Source organism: Prionailurus bengalensis, chromosome C1, assembly GCF_016509475.1.
Source record: "Prionailurus bengalensis isolate Pbe53 chromosome C1, Fcat_Pben_1.1_paternal_pri, whole genome shotgun sequence".
NCBI lineage: Eukaryota > Metazoa > Chordata > Mammalia > Carnivora > Felidae > Prionailurus > Prionailurus bengalensis.
This window is the reverse complement of record NC_057345.1, coordinates 188,532,139-188,550,804: the sequence shown is the minus strand read 5'-3', so window position 1 is coordinate 188,550,804 and position 18,666 is coordinate 188,532,139. Positions and strand designations below refer to the sequence as shown.

Here is an 18,666-nt window from a genome sequence, read left to right as displayed (position 1 = left end):
TATATTGGTGTAGCATAATAACAGCAAAATGTTAGACTCCTCAATTTTCTTTTTTGAGATGTTGCTGATTTATAAAATCTAAGTATATGAGAACCACTAATTTATAAAGCTGTGTGATCATTTTAATGGATAATATTCTATAGTCCATGGTTTCAGGCAAGTAGAGAATTTCTTAACACTTTTAATAAGGAATGTAACAATTGACGAACATTGGTGGTAACTTGTTATGATAAAGGATAAGGGTATAAATTATTTTAAGTCCAGTACTATTAGTTTTAAATCTTTTCTAGTCAGTAATGATTAATTGGTAGCTTTGCTTTATTGATATATTTTCTAGTTATTGGTAGCTTTGCTTTATTGATGTATTTTCTAGTTGCAGGATAATGATGATAAGAAAGACTTTACTCTTCTACCAACTTTGAACCAGTCAGATCAAGATAATTCAGAAACTATTGCAGTTGCTCCTGAAAGTGATGAGTCAACAAAGAAAACAGATGAGTCACCAAAGCAAACTCCATTGCGTGTTATTCCTAGCCTGACAGTAATGGAAGAGAGCAAAACATTGTTTTTAGAGGAATACCAGTCAGAAGCTGTGCCAGAGGGAAAAATGAAAAATGTATTATTTCCACCACATATGAAAGATGTGGAAAGCCTTTCACAAACAGACTCCTCTGCATCAGAGGTAAAGTTGAAAACTAGCTATATATATCCAGGTAAAATAAAGAAGAGGAACTTAGATTCATCTCTGGCAGAAATTAGATGGCAAAGCAACATTATAAGATTAGCTAGAAGGAAGAGCACAAGGTTAGTTTCCCCAGATTCGAAATCAAAAGGTAGGTTTCAAAGCCAAGATCCAGAGGAAGACCTTGAACTAAAGGTATCTGCCCTTGTATCAGAAGTATAAGCCTATGAAAAACAAAATAACTCATTAAAAAAACACAAATAAATTGAAAATGCATTCAAAAGCCTCCAAGCGGAGGTGTGTCTAAGTATTTTAAACATACCTACCCTGCGTATATCCATAAAGTAAGAAGGAAAAATCCTTGAAAAAAAAAAAAAAGAGTGATTGGAGATACCTGTAGTACAAACTAGTCTCATGGGTGGGTATAAAATTCATCTGAATGTGTAACAACAATAACAACATGTAAATACAAAGGAAATTTAAAATCTTGGGATGTGATTTCAGTGGAAGTTTTTAATAAAACTTGTAGGAAATAACATATATCCTTATTGCAAATAATTTTATAATTTAAAATGAGAATGAGTTGAATATAAATTCAAAGGGTTAAAGCTTTTCTCAAAATTACAGTTATTCTACTTAGATCTTTACATCTTACATGAATCACTGCTATAGGTAGCTCATAAAGCAGTAGAAAAATGTGTACTGATCAGTGGGTAAAAATCTGGATTCTAAGTAAGGTTCTGCCTCTAAATACTTCAACAAGCTTGGCAGTTAAAATCTCTAGACTTATTTCCTCATCTGTTGAATGGTACATCATATCAGGTCATTTCTAAATTCTCTTCCTAATTCCAAAAGATAACTTTATTAAATATCTCTAGTTGGGGAATTATTCTTAAGTTGCTAGTTATTCTCAAATAACATTCTTGTTTTTACTGAATTTGTAAGTAATACAGTTACAGAAAATTTAGAAAATAGAAGCATGAAAGACGAAATAGAAGTAGTTACAATCCTACTGCTACATTTGACAGTTTTATTTCCTTTTGGTCTGGTTATGTAAAATTATATTTTTCATTTATTTAAAAAACTTGGATCAAATTATATATGTGTGTGTGTATAATTTTATCTGTGCTTTTTAAAACGACATTATAAACATGTTATCTGAGTTTCCTTAAAAATCTGTAAGATGCAGAATATCCTCAAATATAGATATTTAGTAATTCTTTTAAACAATTATATATTTTCTGTATTGTTGAACATTAAGTTTGGAATTAACATCCTTTTGCTTAAGTATTTGGATCTGTGACTGTCCCCTCCTATATTCATAGAAATGGCATGTTGACAAATTTGCTCCCCAGAAAGACTTTCCCTATATTTTCACCCATAGTATTTGAATATTAATGGTCTTTTAAATAATGACCATTAATGGTCATTTTAAATAATGACCATCATACTTATTGGCCATTTTGCTTGTCCCTACAATGAGTAGACAGATCATGTCCTTTGTCCATTTTATTTTGTTGAGTACTTGGTGATCCTGTGGAGGTTTCACGGTGAGCTCTTTCTCATTATGAGGATATTAACCATTGATCTAATCATGGCACATACTTTTTCACCGTTTGTAGTTTGCCTTTTAATTTCTGTATTTACTCCGACTTCCAGAATATTCAGTTTTCATTCATTGCTGCATAACAAACCACTCCAAAACTTAGTGGCTTAAAATAACCATTTTATTATCTCTCAAGATTCTGTGGGTTGATTGTGCTTTAGCTGGGAAGTTGTTTTGCTCCACTTAATATTGGCTGGGCCCATAATCATCTAGGAGCTCGATTCGGCTGGAACACTCATGAGGTTCATTTATATGTCTTATACTTTGATGGGAACAGCTGTAAATCTGGGCTCAGTTGGGATGCATGTACAATCTGGTTTGATGTATCTATTCTCCACACTCACCCTGCACCCCCCACAGTGTAATCTAAGGGATTATCCCTTTCCCTTTCCATGCAGCCCCTTTATGTGGTCTTTCTAGCAGGGCAGCTGAATTTCTGATGTGGCAGCTTCGGGCTTCTAATACACAAAAACAGAAGCTTCAGGTCTCCTTTAAGACTTAGTCTTGGAACTAGCACAGGAATATTTCTACTAAATTCTGTCAGTTAAAGCAAGTCTTAGGCTCAGTTCTGTTTCAGTATGGGAGGGGACTACACAAGGGCATGAATCTTGGAAAGTGTTCATTGGGGCCATATTTGGAGATTAACCACCACAAATGAACTATCTCTACCCCAAAGTAATTCATATGCCTTCTACATGCAAACTATACTTACTTCCCTTCTAAGATCCTTGGTCTCATGCTATTACTACTGCATCAGGCTTAGTCTTGAAGTATAGAATTTCAACATCTAAATCAGATCCAGGTAGATGAGGTTTCTTGAGTATGGCTCCTCTCAGTCTGAAGACTGTGGATTAAAGAAACCAATTATCTGTCTCCTACATACATAGTGAGTAAAGAAGAGGGAAATGGATAGGCACTTATATTCCAAAGGTGGAAGAAGGGGAAGGTGAAGCATACACCAGTCAGTGGGCCATAGTAATTTTGAATTTCTTGCCTCTGCCCTTGGGGCTTGGCTTTAGCTTCTTTTTCCCTGAGAAAGAGTTTGTATTTGTAACTGAGTAGCTTTGCAGCCTGTGACTTCTCTGAAGAAAGTGGAGGGTTCAAAAACCTCTTTCCATTTAAATCTGCTTCTGTCCCAGATGCTATGATTCTTAAAGATTTTGTAGGCTTCCTGTATATCAAATTATTATCTTAAGCAACTGTTACACTCCTGAATATCCACTATTTACCTTTAAGTGAGAGCCAAGGTGCTGTAGTACAGTATCCTTAAGAATCTTAGAAGTTCTCTTGTCCAGGAGAGAGATCTAAGAGGCCACCCTAAGATACTTAAAATATTTTTGTGTAGATGAATGGGTTTGTGAAACACTACCTTAAATATTTTTAAAAAATATCTTTTTTTAGTTTTATTTATTTTAGTAATCTCTACACGCAGTGTGGGGCTCAAACCTATGAACCATGAGATCATGACCTAAGATGGTTAACTGACTGAGCCACCCAAGCACCCCTGTCCACTTTCTTTTTTAATTCAATATTTTTTTCACCTGGAAATCAGTTTTTCTTATCTAATTACATCTATGAATTCTTGAAACTAATTGGGACTATAAAAATAGAGATAAAAAATTGTTTCTATGATTTTTGGAGTAGGGGGACTTTTTCAACTGATCATAATAGATCTTTAGAAACATAATTTTGGAAGTTCTAATCATTTTTCTCTTTGCTCATACTATTCTCTGAAAGGTATGTTTGTCCAGTGGTATCTGAGGTAGATTTGGTCAGAGATAGTTTACTTAAATCTTTGGGTACCAGACAAAGGGAAAGGAGTCATTTTATATTTTTAGTAATTAGGCTTTTATTTGTCTGTGAGGAACAGGAAAAAAATGATATATAACCGGAAGCAATGCTACCAGAGAACATCTCTGAATTTTCAGTGTTTTTATATTCATTGAGCCAGCATTTCTTAACTTAGCTGGGCAGCTGGACTAATTGCAGACACCATGAGCTTGAAGAAATATGTATCTTCATCGAGGGGTAGAAAGTTCTGTCCACTTTCTTCCAAATCAAGCTTTTACTTGAATATGGTAAATTACAGGTGGATTGGTTAGCCTTTTACTGTTTTCATTTTGACTATATCTTATAGAAACATTTTTGGATTGTGGAGAGTATCTGTACTTATTATTTTCCATCTTGTCCCCACCCCAGACTATGGTCTGCCTTTCTTTGTTCTGTTTTATGCCCCAGGAAGATGACTGCTATGGAATGCCTTACCAGACTCTCTTTCTGGCTGACTTCTAGTTAGGTGCAGTAAGTGACAGACACTGGCAGGACATTAGAGGGCAATAGGGAAAAGAAAGGTTGGGTTTTTCTGTCCTACTGTTTTCCTGCTTTGTTGCTGTGGTTCTGGCAATGAATTTTCCTTCGTATCTGTGGCTCCTGCTGAGTGGCCCCACCTCCATGACTCCAGCTATCACTGGGCCCTTGCTGGAGTGGTAACATCTTTTCAGTGTTTCTCTCAACATTTATTATTGGTTCCTTATCCATAAATATGCCTTTCGTTAATGTTAAGCTTCTTTTGTTGAACCATTTTAGAGGAATTCTAATTTCTGCCCTAACTCTAACTAGTAATCTACTAGTTTTCTAGTATACATATAGATTTTCCTCTTTTTTTTTTAGCTCTGGATTTTTAAAAAAATTTGAAGTAGCTGATACACAGTGTCCTATATTTATATTTCTTTGCTTATTTTGCAGCAGCTTTGTAAAAATTCAAATGGTCATTTTGACCTAAATGTTCATAATGCATTTTTAAAATACAGAGTTGAAAATGATATATACTTATTATTAAAATTTAAGCAATCCCTCCCATTGTAAGAAAGAACCCATAATTCCACCATCCAGTGTTAATAGTTAATATTTGTGTCATCATTTCACAAATCTTTCCATATTGTTGGGAAACATTCTCCATGGTCCTTGTGAGAGGTATAGGATTCTTTTCCTGTAACATAATCCATCACATGTGCTGTTGTTATCTGGCCCACTTTGCATTACCTTGGGAATCAGGGCTTGAGAAAATGATGCAAAAATGCTTATACTCTGGCTACTGTGATTGCTATGAGTAATAAACTATTTTTTATTTCTAACTCAGGAGACTTATTTCTTCTGTTAGCCTCCCTGAAGCTGTGGCAGGCTAACCAATTAGCTTACCAGCACCATACATTCTTGACAGCTTTGGTGACAAGATGGGATACTGACAGACATGGATTTGAGGACTTTGTGGTCTGATCATTGGATTTGAGGGAAGCTCACAGGAATTGGTGGAAAGTGGTGACCAAATTGTATAATTAATCAGGCAATAAATAGTCCTGTACTTTGGATTGTTGAAGAGATGGTTGCACGTTATGTTTTGGGAAGTAGGTTTAAAAACATGCCTGAACAGTGATTGGCCTGGTTGTTTCTAATTATCCTCCAGGTAGGGAGACATCCTTGCCAATCTGATGAGCCCCCTCAGTCATCCCATTTAGTATTAAGATCTGTCCTGAGTGAGCAGAAGAATATCTTTTTTGACAGCAGTTACAGAGATGCATACCTACAGTGAGGATGATAGGAAATTTATGAATGCTATGGGTAGAAACCAAGTGTATCATTAGAACTCTGGCTCATTTTCTTGGGAGATGAGGATGCAGGTTGTGTAATACCTATAAAGGAAGAATGGAAGTGGTTGGGCCATCTTATACCTAAGTATATAGTGATAGGAGCCATGTATAGTGATAATCTTCCATCCATTCCAAAACAACCGTAAGATATTTGAGTTTTTTGTCGTGAGTTCTGGCTGCTACAAGGAAGGTTGGACCCTCTTTGGGAGATTATCCTAAGACAGATAAACTCTTGTGGGAAACCATAATAGGCATTGACTAGTATTTGGGCACTTACTGCTGTGAATTGTGCACACAGTGCTGATGAAAATGATCTTCTGACCCAAAGAAATATAAATTATTTATGTCAGCTCTGGTGACTTGGAAAACTCCTTTAGCCCTTATGTTGAAACTGGGGAAGAATTTATGAGATGTCATCATGGTAATGGGACAGCAGATGCCTTGGATTGAAGTAGACTCCACAAAGTAGGTGACTACCATGCAAGGCAAGCTTAAGTAACTTGAGGGGACACAACCACATGGACCTATCCAGAAAGCAGTGTGGCTATAGCTCTCGAGTGAAATAATTCCAAAAGGTGAAATAGAGAATATCAGCTATGAAGACCTTGTTGCCTTATACAGTGTTGGGCAGACCTCAGTACATGTGACGTCTTATTAGATGGTATGGAGTTGCCTTCTTCTGAACCCCATGACACTTCCCTTCCCTCTTAGGCTGAGCCCAGAGTCTTAAAGAGAAACATGATTAAAGGTGGGGCCAAGGTCTTCCTGTCCCTAAAGGGGATAAGATATTCTGTGCAGCCATCCAAGTTTTCTGGAGGAATTTCACAGGGTAGGGGCCCAATCTCTTATGCCTTTTTTGGGTTATGGATGTTCAAATCTCTATATTACCCAGAGCTGTGGAAGGAAGAATTAGTTGGGTTCAACTTTATGGGGTTTGGGCAGGGTTCACAATGGGGAAGGGAACCAACATAACTAGATGGGTCTCTTTAGGTCAATTGAATGTACTGTTGTTGTTTCCACATCTGAATATGTAGTATGGATTATTATGTTACGTACTTGTTTGTCTCCATCCCATAAGTTACATAGGAATTGGAAGAGCTATAGAGAAGTGCTGGTGGGACATATAAATTGCCACCCAACTTGTCTCCCTGTGCACTTAACAGAAATGCTATAGAATCCTAGAAAGAAAAGGGAAATCACAGCCTTCATTAAGGACTTCAAGGCAGCCCAGAAAGTAAGAGATGCAATTAACTCAATACCACGACCCTGTGTGTATGGCCAGTGGATTTGTTAATGAATTTGGAGGCTTAAAGTTATCATCAACAGAATCCAGTTGTTGCTTCCATATTTCAGCTGTTCCAGATATCGTCATTACAGCTATATCCACCATACAAGACTGATGGCACTTGGTACGCTATCTTGTACACTGCCAGCACCACCTTTCCTGTACCACTGACACTTGAAGGTCAAGCCTAGTTTATATGATTTTCTTCCTTAGCCAGGGCACCTACTTACCTGCTACTTTCTACCAGTGATTGGATCTGAGCTCCTGTGGCCCAGACACACTCTGGAAGCAGGGAGGTGCACAATGCAGGGGGTATACCAACCTTGAGATTAAGATAAAAGGCCAAAATGAAAACAAAGCCTTCTAGTTGCTCTAGATATCCCCCAGAGGTTAGCTTTCCTCACACCCTTGCTCTTCCTGTGCTCCCAGTTTGGAAGTAACAATCTCCTGATGGCTATAAAAGAGCTATTGTGGCCCCTAGTGTGCAAGAGAATCTATGTTACAAGAGGTGAAAAAATATCAGAAATCAACTGATAGGGTTTGAGCAAAACTTGCAATAGGGAAAAAATTTAAAGTGACCTTATGGGTAGGACCCTCTCTGCTGATTCATTGTACTGTTATAGCTCTACTGCTAACTAACCATTTAGTTAAATTGATGTGTTACATGCTTATACTGTAAATAGTCACAAATTATCAGAAGAAATTCTCCCATTCAGGGTACTCCCACAGGTACAGAAGTCCTTGTCATTTGCCACAAGCGTGGACCAGGATTTAAGTGAGTGCCTCCACCCTCTAATTTCTAAAGATGTTCTGTTGATTAACAAGTCAAAAGCCTCAGTCTCATTGGCCCTGGATGACCATCAGGGGTGGCTGATAAGCCCTAAAAAATTCAAGGGTCTGCTTCCCAAAAAGATTTTTTTGGGGACTATGTGGGCAGAATCACAACACTCAACTCCTTTGGCAGTCAAAGAAAACATGATGTCTCTTCAGTTACCTACCACCCAAAAGGAAGCCCAGCATATTTTTTAACTCTGGGCATGAGAGACTTTATGTGCCTCATTTAGGCATTCGACATGCTTTGAGTGGAGCCTAAACCAGCAGGTTTTTCTGGCCAAATGGTAGGAGTATGTTCAGGGGTGCATCTCACCTGGTCCTGGCAGGTTTTGGTTTTGCATGAAAAAGTAGCAGCTACTGAATTGGGCCCAAAACTTATCTTTTGTTTTGCCACTTGAAGCAAAGCCACTGTCTCAGTGAAGTCCTGGATTCACAGAGCTGCCCCTAAATGCTTGGGCAAAATTTACTGATGGTTCAGCTAAGCTGAAACCTAATGGTTTCAATGGGCTTCTATGGCTGTTTAGTTTAAGGGCCAGCTATTCAGAAGCAAAAATGGATGTGGTTATTTCACTCAGTTGGGAGAACTCTGGCCAGTACTCCTCTTGAGAACTTTGTTAGATTTTTGCTTACTTTTGGGCTATAGCCAATGGCTTAGCTACCTGATTATCATTTGGACAACTACAGACTGCCACGTTAAATGCACTTCTCTTTGGGGCTGCAAACTCTGTAGAACCAAATTGTTGCTATGAAAAGAACCATCTGAGTAACTTATGTAGATGTATACAGTAAGGGCATGTTCTTGATGAGACTGACTGGACTCAAGCTGCTGATTAAACTTCTGCTCCCCAGATTGCCACCACTGTTGCCTGGATTTATTATTATACTCAACACAGCAACACATTCACCTTCATAGCTGGGCATAAAGTAGTCAACTTTGATGAAGTTTCTGATGTATAGGCTACCATTGCATGCCCAACTGGATTCCTGTCAAATACTGACCCATTTATATTGTGGTGAGAGAGTTTACATTGCAAGTATCCCACCTTCTCCTAGCGTTGGACTTTGGGACACTTTTGGAGGTAATTGGTTGATACTTTTTCAGGTTATGGTATTATTTTGACTCCAGCTACATCCATGTTGTTGCAAATTGCAAGATTCCATTCTTCTTTATGCCTGAGTAATATTCCATTGTATGTACGTATATATACCTTACCCATTCATCAGTCAGTGGACATTTGGGCTCTTTCCATAATTTGGCTATTGTAGATAATGCTGCTGTAAACATCAGGGTGCATGTATCCCTTCAAATTAGTATTTTTGTATTCTTTGTGTAAATAGTAGTGCAATTGTTGGATCCTAAGGTAGTTCTATTTATAACTTCCTGAGGAACATCCATACCATTTTCCATAGTGACTGCACTAGTTTGCATACCTACCAATAGTGCATGAGTTTTCTTTTTCTCCACATCTTCACCAACCCCTGCTATTTCTTGTGTTGTTGATTTTAGCCATTCTGACAGGTATGAGGTGGTATGTCATTGTTGTTTTGATTTGCATTTCCTTAATGATAAGTGATGGTGAGTACCTTTTCATGTGTCTCTTGTCCATCTGTATGTCTTGTTATTTATTTATTTATATATTTATTTTTGAGAAATGTTTGCTCATGTCTTCTGCCAATGTTTTAATTGGATTGTTTATTTTGGGGGTATTGAGTTTGATAAGTTCTTTATATATTTTGTTTTTTTTTTTTAATGAAATTTATTGACAAATTGGTTTCCATACAACACCCAGTGCTCATCCCAAAAGGTGCCCTCCTCAATACCCATCACCCACCCTCTCCTCCCTCCCACCCCCCATCAACCCTCAGTTTGTTCTCAGTTTTTAACAGTCTCTTATGCTTTGGCTCTCTCCCATTCTAACCTCTTTTTTTTTTTTTTTCCTTCCCCTCCCCCATGGGTTCCTGTTAAGTTTCTCAGGATCCACATAAGAGTGAAACCATATGGTATCTGTCTTTCTCTGTATGGCTTATTTCACTTAGCATCACACTCTCCAGTTCCATCCACGTTGCTACAAAAGGCCATATTTCATTTTTTCTCATTGCCACGTAATATTCCATTGTGTATATAAACCACAATTTCTTTATCCATTCATCAGTTGATGGACATTTAGGCTCTTTCCATAATTTGGCTATTGTTGAGAGTGCTGCTATGAACATTGGGGTACAAGTGGCCCTATACATCAGTACTCCTGTATCCCTTGGGTAAATTCCTAGCGGTGCTATTGCTGGGTCATAGGGTAGGTCTATTTTTAATTTTCTGAGGAACCTCCACACTGCTTTCCAGATTGGCTGCACCAATTTGCATTCCCACCAACAGTGCAAGAGGGTTCCCGTTTCTCCACATCCTCTCCAGCATCTATAGTCTCCTGATTTGTTCATTTTGGCCACTCTGACTGGCGTGAGGTGATACCTGAGTGTGGTTTTGATTTGTATTTCCCTGATAAGGAGCGACGCTGAACATCTTTTCATGTGCCTGTTGGCCATCCGGATGTCTTCTTTAGAGAAGTGTCTATTCATGTTTTCTGCCCATTTCTTCACTGGGTTATTTGTTTTTCGGCTGTGGAGTTTGGTGAGCTCTTTATAGATTTTGGATACTAGCCCTTTGTCCGATATGTCATTTGCAAATATCTTTTCCCATTCCGTTGGTTGCCTTTTACTTTTGTTGGTTGTTTCCTTTGCTGTGCAGAAGCTTTTTATCTTCACAAGGTCCCAGTAATTCACTTTTGCTTTTAATTCCCTTGCCTTTGGGGATGTGTCAAGTAAGAGATTGCTACGGCTGAGGTCAGAGAGGTCTTTTCCTGCTTTCTCCTCTAAGGTTTTGATGGTTTCCTGTCTCACATTCAGGTCCTTTATCCATTTTGAGTTTATTTTTGTGAATGGTGTGAGAAAGTGGTCTAGTTTCATCCTTCTGCATGTTGCTGTCCAGTTCTCCCAGCACCATTTGTTAAAGAGACTGTCTTTTTTCCACTGGATGTTCTTTCCTGCTTTGTCAAAGATGAGTTGGCCATACGTTTGTGGGTCTAGTTCTGGGGTTTCTATTCTATTCCATTGGTCTATGTGTCTGTTTTTGTGCCAATACCATGCTGTCTTGATGATGACAGCTTTGTAGTAGAGGCTAAAGTCTGGGATTGTGATGCCTCCTGCTTTGGTCTTCTTCTTCAAAATTACTTTGGCTATTCAGGGCCTTTTGTGGTTCCATATGAATTTTAGGATTGCTTGTTCTAGTTTCGAGAAGAATGCTGGTGCAATTTTGATTGGGATTGCATTGAATGTGTAGATAGCTTTGGGTAGTATTGACATTTTGACAATATTTATTTTTCCAATCCATGAGCAGGGAATGTCTTTCCATTTCTTTAAATCTTCTTCAATTTCCTTCATAAGCTTTCTATAGTTTTCAGCATACAGATCCTTTACATCTTTGGTTAGATTTATTCCTAGGTATTTTATGCTTCTTGGTGCAATTGTGAATGGGATCAGTTTCTTTATTTGTCTTTCTGTTGCTTCATTGTTAGTGTATAAGAATGCAACTGATTTCTGTACATTGATTTTGTATCCTGCAACTTTGCTGAATTCCTGTATCAGTTCTAGCAGACTTTTGGTGGAGTCTATCGGATTTTCCATGTATAAGATCATGTCATCTGCAAAAAGCAAAAGCTTGACTTCATCTTTGCCAATTTTGATGCCTTTGATTTCCTTTTGTTGTCTGATTGCTGATGCTAGAACTTCCAGCACTATGTTAAACAGCAGCGGTGAGAGTGGGCATCCTTGTCGTGTTCCTGATCTCAGGGAAAAAGCTCTCAGTTTTTCCCCGTTGAGGATGATGTTAGCTGTGGGCTTTTCATAAATGGCTTTTATGATCTTTAAGTATGTTCCTTCTATCCCGACTTTCTCAAGGGTTTTTATTAAGAAAGGGTGCTGGATTTTGTCAAAGGCCTTTTCTGCATCGATTGACAGGATCATATGGTTCTTCTCTTTTTTTTTGTTAATGTGATGTATCACGTTGATTGATTTGCGAATGTTGAACCAGCCCTGCATCCCAGGAATGAATCCCACTTGATCATGGTGAATAATTCTTTTTATATGCCGTTGAATTCGATTTGCTAGTATCTTATTGAGAATTTTTGCATCCATATTCATCAGGGATATTGGCCTGTAGTTCTCTTTTTTTACTGGGTCTCTGTCTGGTTTAGGAATCAAAGTAATACTGGCTTCATAGAATGAGTCTGGAAGTTTTCCTTCCCTTTCTATTTCTTGGAATAGCTTGAGAAGGATAGGTATTATCTCTGCTTTAAACGTCTGGTAGAACTCCCCTGGGAAGCCATCTGGTCCTGGACTCTTATTTGTTGGGAGATTTTTGATAACCGATTCAATTTCTTCACTGGTTATGGGTCTGTTCAAGCTTTCTATTTCCTCCTGATTGAGTTTTGGAAGAGTGTGGGTGTTCAGGAATTTGTCCATTTCTTCCAGGTTGTCCAATTTGTTGGCATATAATTTTTCATAGTATTCCCTGATAATTGTTTGTATCTCTGAGGGATTGGTTGTAATAATTCCATTTTCATTCATGATTTTATCTATTTGGGTCATCTCCCTTTTCTTTTTGAGAAGCCTGGCTAGAGGTTTGTCAATTTTGTTTATTTTTTCAAAAAACCAACTCTTGGTTTCGTTGATCTGCTCTACAGTTTTTTTAGATTCTATATTGTTTATTTCTGCTCTGATCTTTATTATTTCTCTTCTTCTGCTGGGTTTAGGCTGCCTTTGCTGTTCTGCTTCTAGTTCCTTTAGGTGTGCTGTTAGATTTTGTATTTGGGATTTTTCTTGTTTCTTGAGATAGGCCTGGATTGCAATGTATTTTCCTCTCAGGACTGCCTTTGCTGTGTCCCAAAGCGTTTGGATTGTTGTATTTTCATTTTCGTTTGTTTCCATATATTTTTTAATTTCTTCTCTAATTGCCTGGTTGACCCACTCATTCGTTAGTAGGGTGTTCTTTAACCTCCATGCTTTTGGAGGTTTTCCAGACTTTTTTCTGTGGTTGATTTCAAGCTTCATAGCATTGTGGTCTGAAAGTATGCATGGTATAATTTCAATTCTTGTAAACTTATGAAGGGCTGTTTTGTGACCCAGTATATGATCTATCTTGGAGAATGTTCCATGTGCACTCGAGAAGAAAGTATATTCTGTTGCTTTGGGATGCAGAGTTCTAAATATATCTGTCAAGTCCATCTGATCCAATGTCTCATTCAGGGCCCTTGTTTCTTTATTGACCGTGTGTCTAGATGATCTATCCATTTCTGTAAGTGGAGTGTTAAAGTCCCCTGCAATTACCACATTCTTATCAATAAGGTTGCTTATGTTTATGAGTAATTGTTTTATATATTTGGGGGCTCCGGTATTCGGCGCATAGACATTTATAATTGTTAGCTCTTCCTGATGGATAGACCCTGTAACTATTATATAATGTCCTTCTTCATCTCTTGTTACAGCCTTTAATTTAAAGTCTAGTTTGTCTGATATAAGTATGGCTACTCCAGCTTTCTTTTGGCTTCCAGTCGCATGATAAATAGTTCTCCATCCCCTCACTCTCAATCTAAAGGTGTCCTCAGGTCTAAAATGAGTCTCTTGTAGACAGCAAATAGATGGGTCTTGTTTTTTTATCCATTCTGATACCCTATGTCTTTTGGTTGGCGCATTTAATCCATTTACATTCAGTGTTATTATAGAAAGATACGGGTTTAGAGTCATTGTGATGTCTGTATGTTTTATGCTTGTAGTGACGTCTCTGGGACTTTGTCTCACAGGGTCCCCCTTAGGATCTCTTGTAGGGCTGGTTTAGTGGTGACAAATTCCTTCAGTTTTTGTTTGTTTGGGAAGACCTTTATCTCTCCTTCTATTCTAAATGACAGACTTGCTGGATAAAGGATTCTTGGCTGCATATTTTTTCTGTCTAGCACCCTGAAAATCTCGTGCCAATTCTTTCTGGCCTGCCAAGTTTCAAAAGAGAGATCAGTCACGAGTCTTATAGGTCTCCCTTTATATGTGAGGGCACGTTTACCCCTTGCTGCTTTCAGAATTTTCTCTTTATCCTTGTATTTTGCCAGTTTCACTATGATATGTCGTGCAGAAGATCGATTCAAGTTACGTCTGAAGGGAGTTCTCTGTGCCTCTTGGATTTCAATGCCTTTTTCCTTCCCCAGTTCAGGGAAGTTCTCAGCTATGATTTCTTCAAGTACCCCTTCAGCACCTTTCCCTCTCTCTTCCTCCTCTGGGATACCAATTATGCGTATATTATTTCTTTTTAGTGTATCACTTATTTCTCTAATTTTCCCCTCATACTCCTGGATTTTTTTATCTCTCTTTTTCTCAGCTTCCTCTTTTTCCATAACTTTATCTTCTAGTTCACCTATTCTCTCCTCTGCCTCTTCAAGCCGAGCTGTGGTGGTTTCCATTTTGTTACGCATTTCGTTTAAAGCGTTTTTCAGCTCCTCGTGACTGTTCCTTAGTCCCTTGATCTCTGTAGCAAGAGATTCTCTGCTGTCCTGTATACTGTTTTCAAGCCCAGCGATTAATTTTATGACTATTATTCTAAATTCACTTTCTGTTATATTATTTAAATCCTTTTTGATCAGCTCATTAGCTGTTGTTATTTCCTGGAGATTCTTCTGAGGGGAATTCTTCCGCTTGGTCATTTTGGATAGTCCCTGGTGTGGTGAGGACCTGCAGGGCACTTCCCCTGTGCTGTGGTGTATAACTGGAGTTGGTGGGTGGAGCCACAGTCAGACCTGATGTCTGCCCCCAGCCCACCGCTGGGGCCACAGTCAGACTGGTGTGTGCCTTCTCTTCCCCTCTCCTAGGGGGGGATTCACTGTGGGGTGGTGTGGCTCGTCTGGGCTACTTGCACCCTGCCAGGCTTGTGATGCTGGGGATCTGGCGTATTAGCTGGGGTGGGTAGGCAAGGTGCACGGGGGCAGGAGGGGCAGGCTTAGCTCGCTTCTCCTTAGGTGATCCACTTCAGGAGGGGCCCTGTGGCAGCGGGAGGGAGTCAGATCCGCTGCCGGAGGTTTGGCTCCGCAGAAGCACAGAGTTGGGTGTTTGCGCGGAGCGAGCAAGTTCCCTGGCAGGAACCGGTTCCCTTTGGGATTTCGGCTGGGGGATGGGCGGGGGAGATGGTGCTGGCGAGCGCCTTTGTTCCCCACCAAACTGAGCTCTGTTGTCAGGGGGCTCAGCAGCTCTCCCTCCCTTTGTCCTCCAGCCTTCCTGCTTTCCGAGCAGAGCTGTTAACTTATGACCTCCCAGACGCTAAGTCGCGCTTGTTGTGGGAACACAGTCCGTCAGGCCCCTCCGCTTTTGCAAGCCAGACTCGGGGGCTCTGCTTGGCTGGCGAGCCGCCCCTCCGCCCCGGCTCCCTCCCGCCAGTCCGTGGAGCGCGCAGCGCCTCGCCGCCCTTCCTACCCTCTTCCGTGGGCCTCTCGTCTGCGCTTGGCTCCGGCGACTCTGTTCTGCTAATCCTCTGGCAGTTTTCTGGGTTATTTAGGCAGGTGTAGATGGAATCTAAGTGATCAGCAGGACGTGCGGTGAGCCCAGCGTCCTCCTAAGCCGCCATCTTGCCTCTTTCCCAAGGACAGTCTTTTCAATAAATGAAAACTTAAACACATGCAGAAAAATGAAATTAAACCCCTATCTGAAACCACTCACAAAAATTAACTTGAAAAGGCTTAAAGACTTAAGTGTAAGACTTGAAATCTCAAAGCTCCTGAAGAAAATTTAAGAGAAAAATCTCCTTGTTTTTGACAATTATTTTTTGCATAGGACATCAAGAGCAAAGGCAACAAAATTTAAAAACTGTGGCTAGGGGCCTCTGGCTGAGTTAGTTGGTAGAGCATGCAACTCTTGATCTCAGGGTCATGAGTTCAAGCCCCATGTTGGGTGTGGAGCCTACTTTAAAAATAATAAAATAAAAATTAAAAAGTGGTTAAATCGAACTAAAAAGCTGCACGGCAAAAGAAATACTCAACAATATGAAAAACCTACAAAAAGGGAGAAAATATTTGCAAATCATATCTGCGATGGGATTAATATAAAAATATATTAAGAAATTTCGCCCAGGGGCGCTTGGGTGGCTCAGTCGGTTAAGCGGTCGACTTCGGCTGAGGTCATGATCTCGTGGTCCGTGATTTCGAGCCGCACATTGGGCTCTGTGCTGACAGCTCAGAGCCTGGAGCCTGTTTCCGATTCTGTGTCTCCCTCTCTCTCTGCCCCTCCCCCGTTCATGCTCTGTCTCTCTCTGTCTCAAAAATAAATAAAGGTTAAAAAAAATTAAAAAAAATTATGCCCAATAGCAAACAAACAAACAAACAAAAACAAAAACAACCAAACATTCCAATTAAAATATGGGCAGAAAATCTGAATTGATATTTTTCCAAATAAGACATAGAAATGACCAAAAGGTATGTGTAAAGATCCTCAACATCAGTAATCATCAGGGAAATGCAAACCATGTTGAGGTATCACCTAACACCTGTTAGAATGGCTGTCATCAAATAGACAAGATATCAAGTGTTGACTAGAATGTGGAGAAAGGGGAATCCTTTGTGCACTGATGGTGGGAATGTAAGTTAGCATAGACACTAGAGAAAACAGTATGGAGGTTCCTCAAAAAAATTAAAAAGAGGGGCGCCTGGGTGGCTTAGTCGGTTGGGCGTCCAACTTCGGCTCAGGTCATGATCTCGCGGTCTGTGCTTTCGAGCCCTGTGTCAGGCTCTGTGGTGACAGCTCAAGAGCCTGGAGCCTGTTTCAGATTCTGTGTCTCCCTCTCTCTCTGACCTTCCCCCATTCATGCTCTGTCTCTCTCTGTCTCAAAAATGAATAAATGTTAAAAAAAAATTAAAAATTATTAAAAAGAGTTACCATATGATCCAGCAATCCCACTTCTGCATATATACCAAAGAGAATGAAAACAGAATCTTAAAGAGATATCTTCAGTCCCATGTTTATTGCAACATTATCCACAGTAGCCAAAACATGGGTAAAAAAGAAAAAAAAAATCTTTAGCATTTATAAATTGAGTTGGCAAAATAAGACCCCTTGGACCATTCCAGTTAAAATAGTTAATACAGCCCAATGTAAATTAAAACAGAGTCCTTTAGGATTGAAACTTGTTACATGAGACCAACATAAAGTAGGAGTGATTGTCATTACTTATTCTTCATTTAACAGATCAATTTTGCCTGTTAATAACTTGGAAAGAATGTATGGTGCACATTCTTTCACAGCACATTCTTATATCTAGTCAGCAGTTGATAAATATTTTGCTACTGTACATTTGGCTGTTCTGTTCTGTGCCTATTACAGTAGTCTCTGAGCCACAGTTTATTTTCATCTCCAAAGGGGCCCAATATACTGCACCTGGCTACTGGTGGTGTACCTCAACAGCCTTGCCTAATCACACACAATCTTTGCAAACAGGATCTTAATAGCATTCATTTTCCTCCAGGATTACATGTATGACACGTTGATCACATATCCCTCCAAGGAAACTAATTTGACACACTCATTTAGGGCATACAAATATTCACAAAGTGGTTTATGAAAAAGGTATGGGCTATTGCCACACAGATAGTGGAAGGACTGTCACCTTCACTAGATTCCTGAGAATTATTTGGTAAACTGAGAGCTGCTCCATCCTTAAAACTATCAAGAAATAATTTTGACACTCAGCACTTGCAACAGTAGAACAGGCCCTACATATTTTTGGCCTTTTTGGGTTCTGGAGGCAATTACAAATTTTAGAAGCCCACTTACACTGTTAACTTTCAAATCAGCCCTCCTAAAGTGGTGCCCACTCCAACAAAAGGTTCAAGAATCTGTCCAAATCACAAAAATAAAAAAGTCACTTCTGTTAGTGTCCCTAACAGACTTTATTAGGCTTTCACAACCTTCATACATAATGTTTGCTCTGGAGACTTTGGACTTCTCATGATGGCCATAAGTTGTCTGTGAGCATCTGATGCAAGAAATAGTCTTCCTTTACCCTATGCTATACCTCACTAGAGTGGCAATTGCTAGCCACATACTGGAAACAGAGATTCTCACAGGCCCTGGGACTGTGGCCCTCCATACTCAGCAGCGCATTATGCTTCAGTCATGGAATCATCATCCTGAAATCTCATTCAGCACAGAAACCAAAGACTGGGCTCTCTTGAACAACCCATCTTCAGGCAGGAGTGACCTCTGTACTCAGTCCCTTGACAGGTACCACAGTAATGGAGGTGTTCACCCTTCTCCCAAACTGTTTGGTTACCTGGGGAGCTGGATTCATATGCTTATGGATGGCATTGTCACCAACACATGTGATAGAGCTTGCTGGAGAGCTGCTGCCTTTCATCCTTTAATAAAGTTCTCATAAAAGGATGTGATATAAGGGTCAGCACAATTGGCTGAACTTCAGGCTGTCTTCTTAACACTGGATTCCTTGACCAAAAATAGGCCAAATCTGCACATTACATATTCTTGGGCAATTGATAAAGGTCTGGCCATTTGGAATGGCCAGCAACATCAAAGT

The 18,666-nt window shown here is 39.5% G+C and overlaps 1 protein-coding gene across 6 annotated transcripts in view; it reads left to right on the top strand.

Moving 5' to 3' along the window:
- C2CD6 (C2 calcium dependent domain containing 6) overlaps nt 1–18,666 on the top strand; it is a 186,049-nt gene that overhangs the window by 102,964 nt on the left and 64,419 nt on the right. For 5 of the 6 annotated variants that reach the window (XM_043577483.1, XM_043577482.1, XM_043577481.1 and 2 more), the window contains one exon: nt 374–682. The exons of the other annotated variant lie outside the window; for it this stretch is intronic. In XM_043577483.1, the coding sequence (XP_043433418.1) occupies nt 374–682 (309 nt within the window). The remainder of the gene's footprint in view (nt 1–373; nt 683–18,666) is intronic. 6 annotated transcript variants of the gene reach the window in all.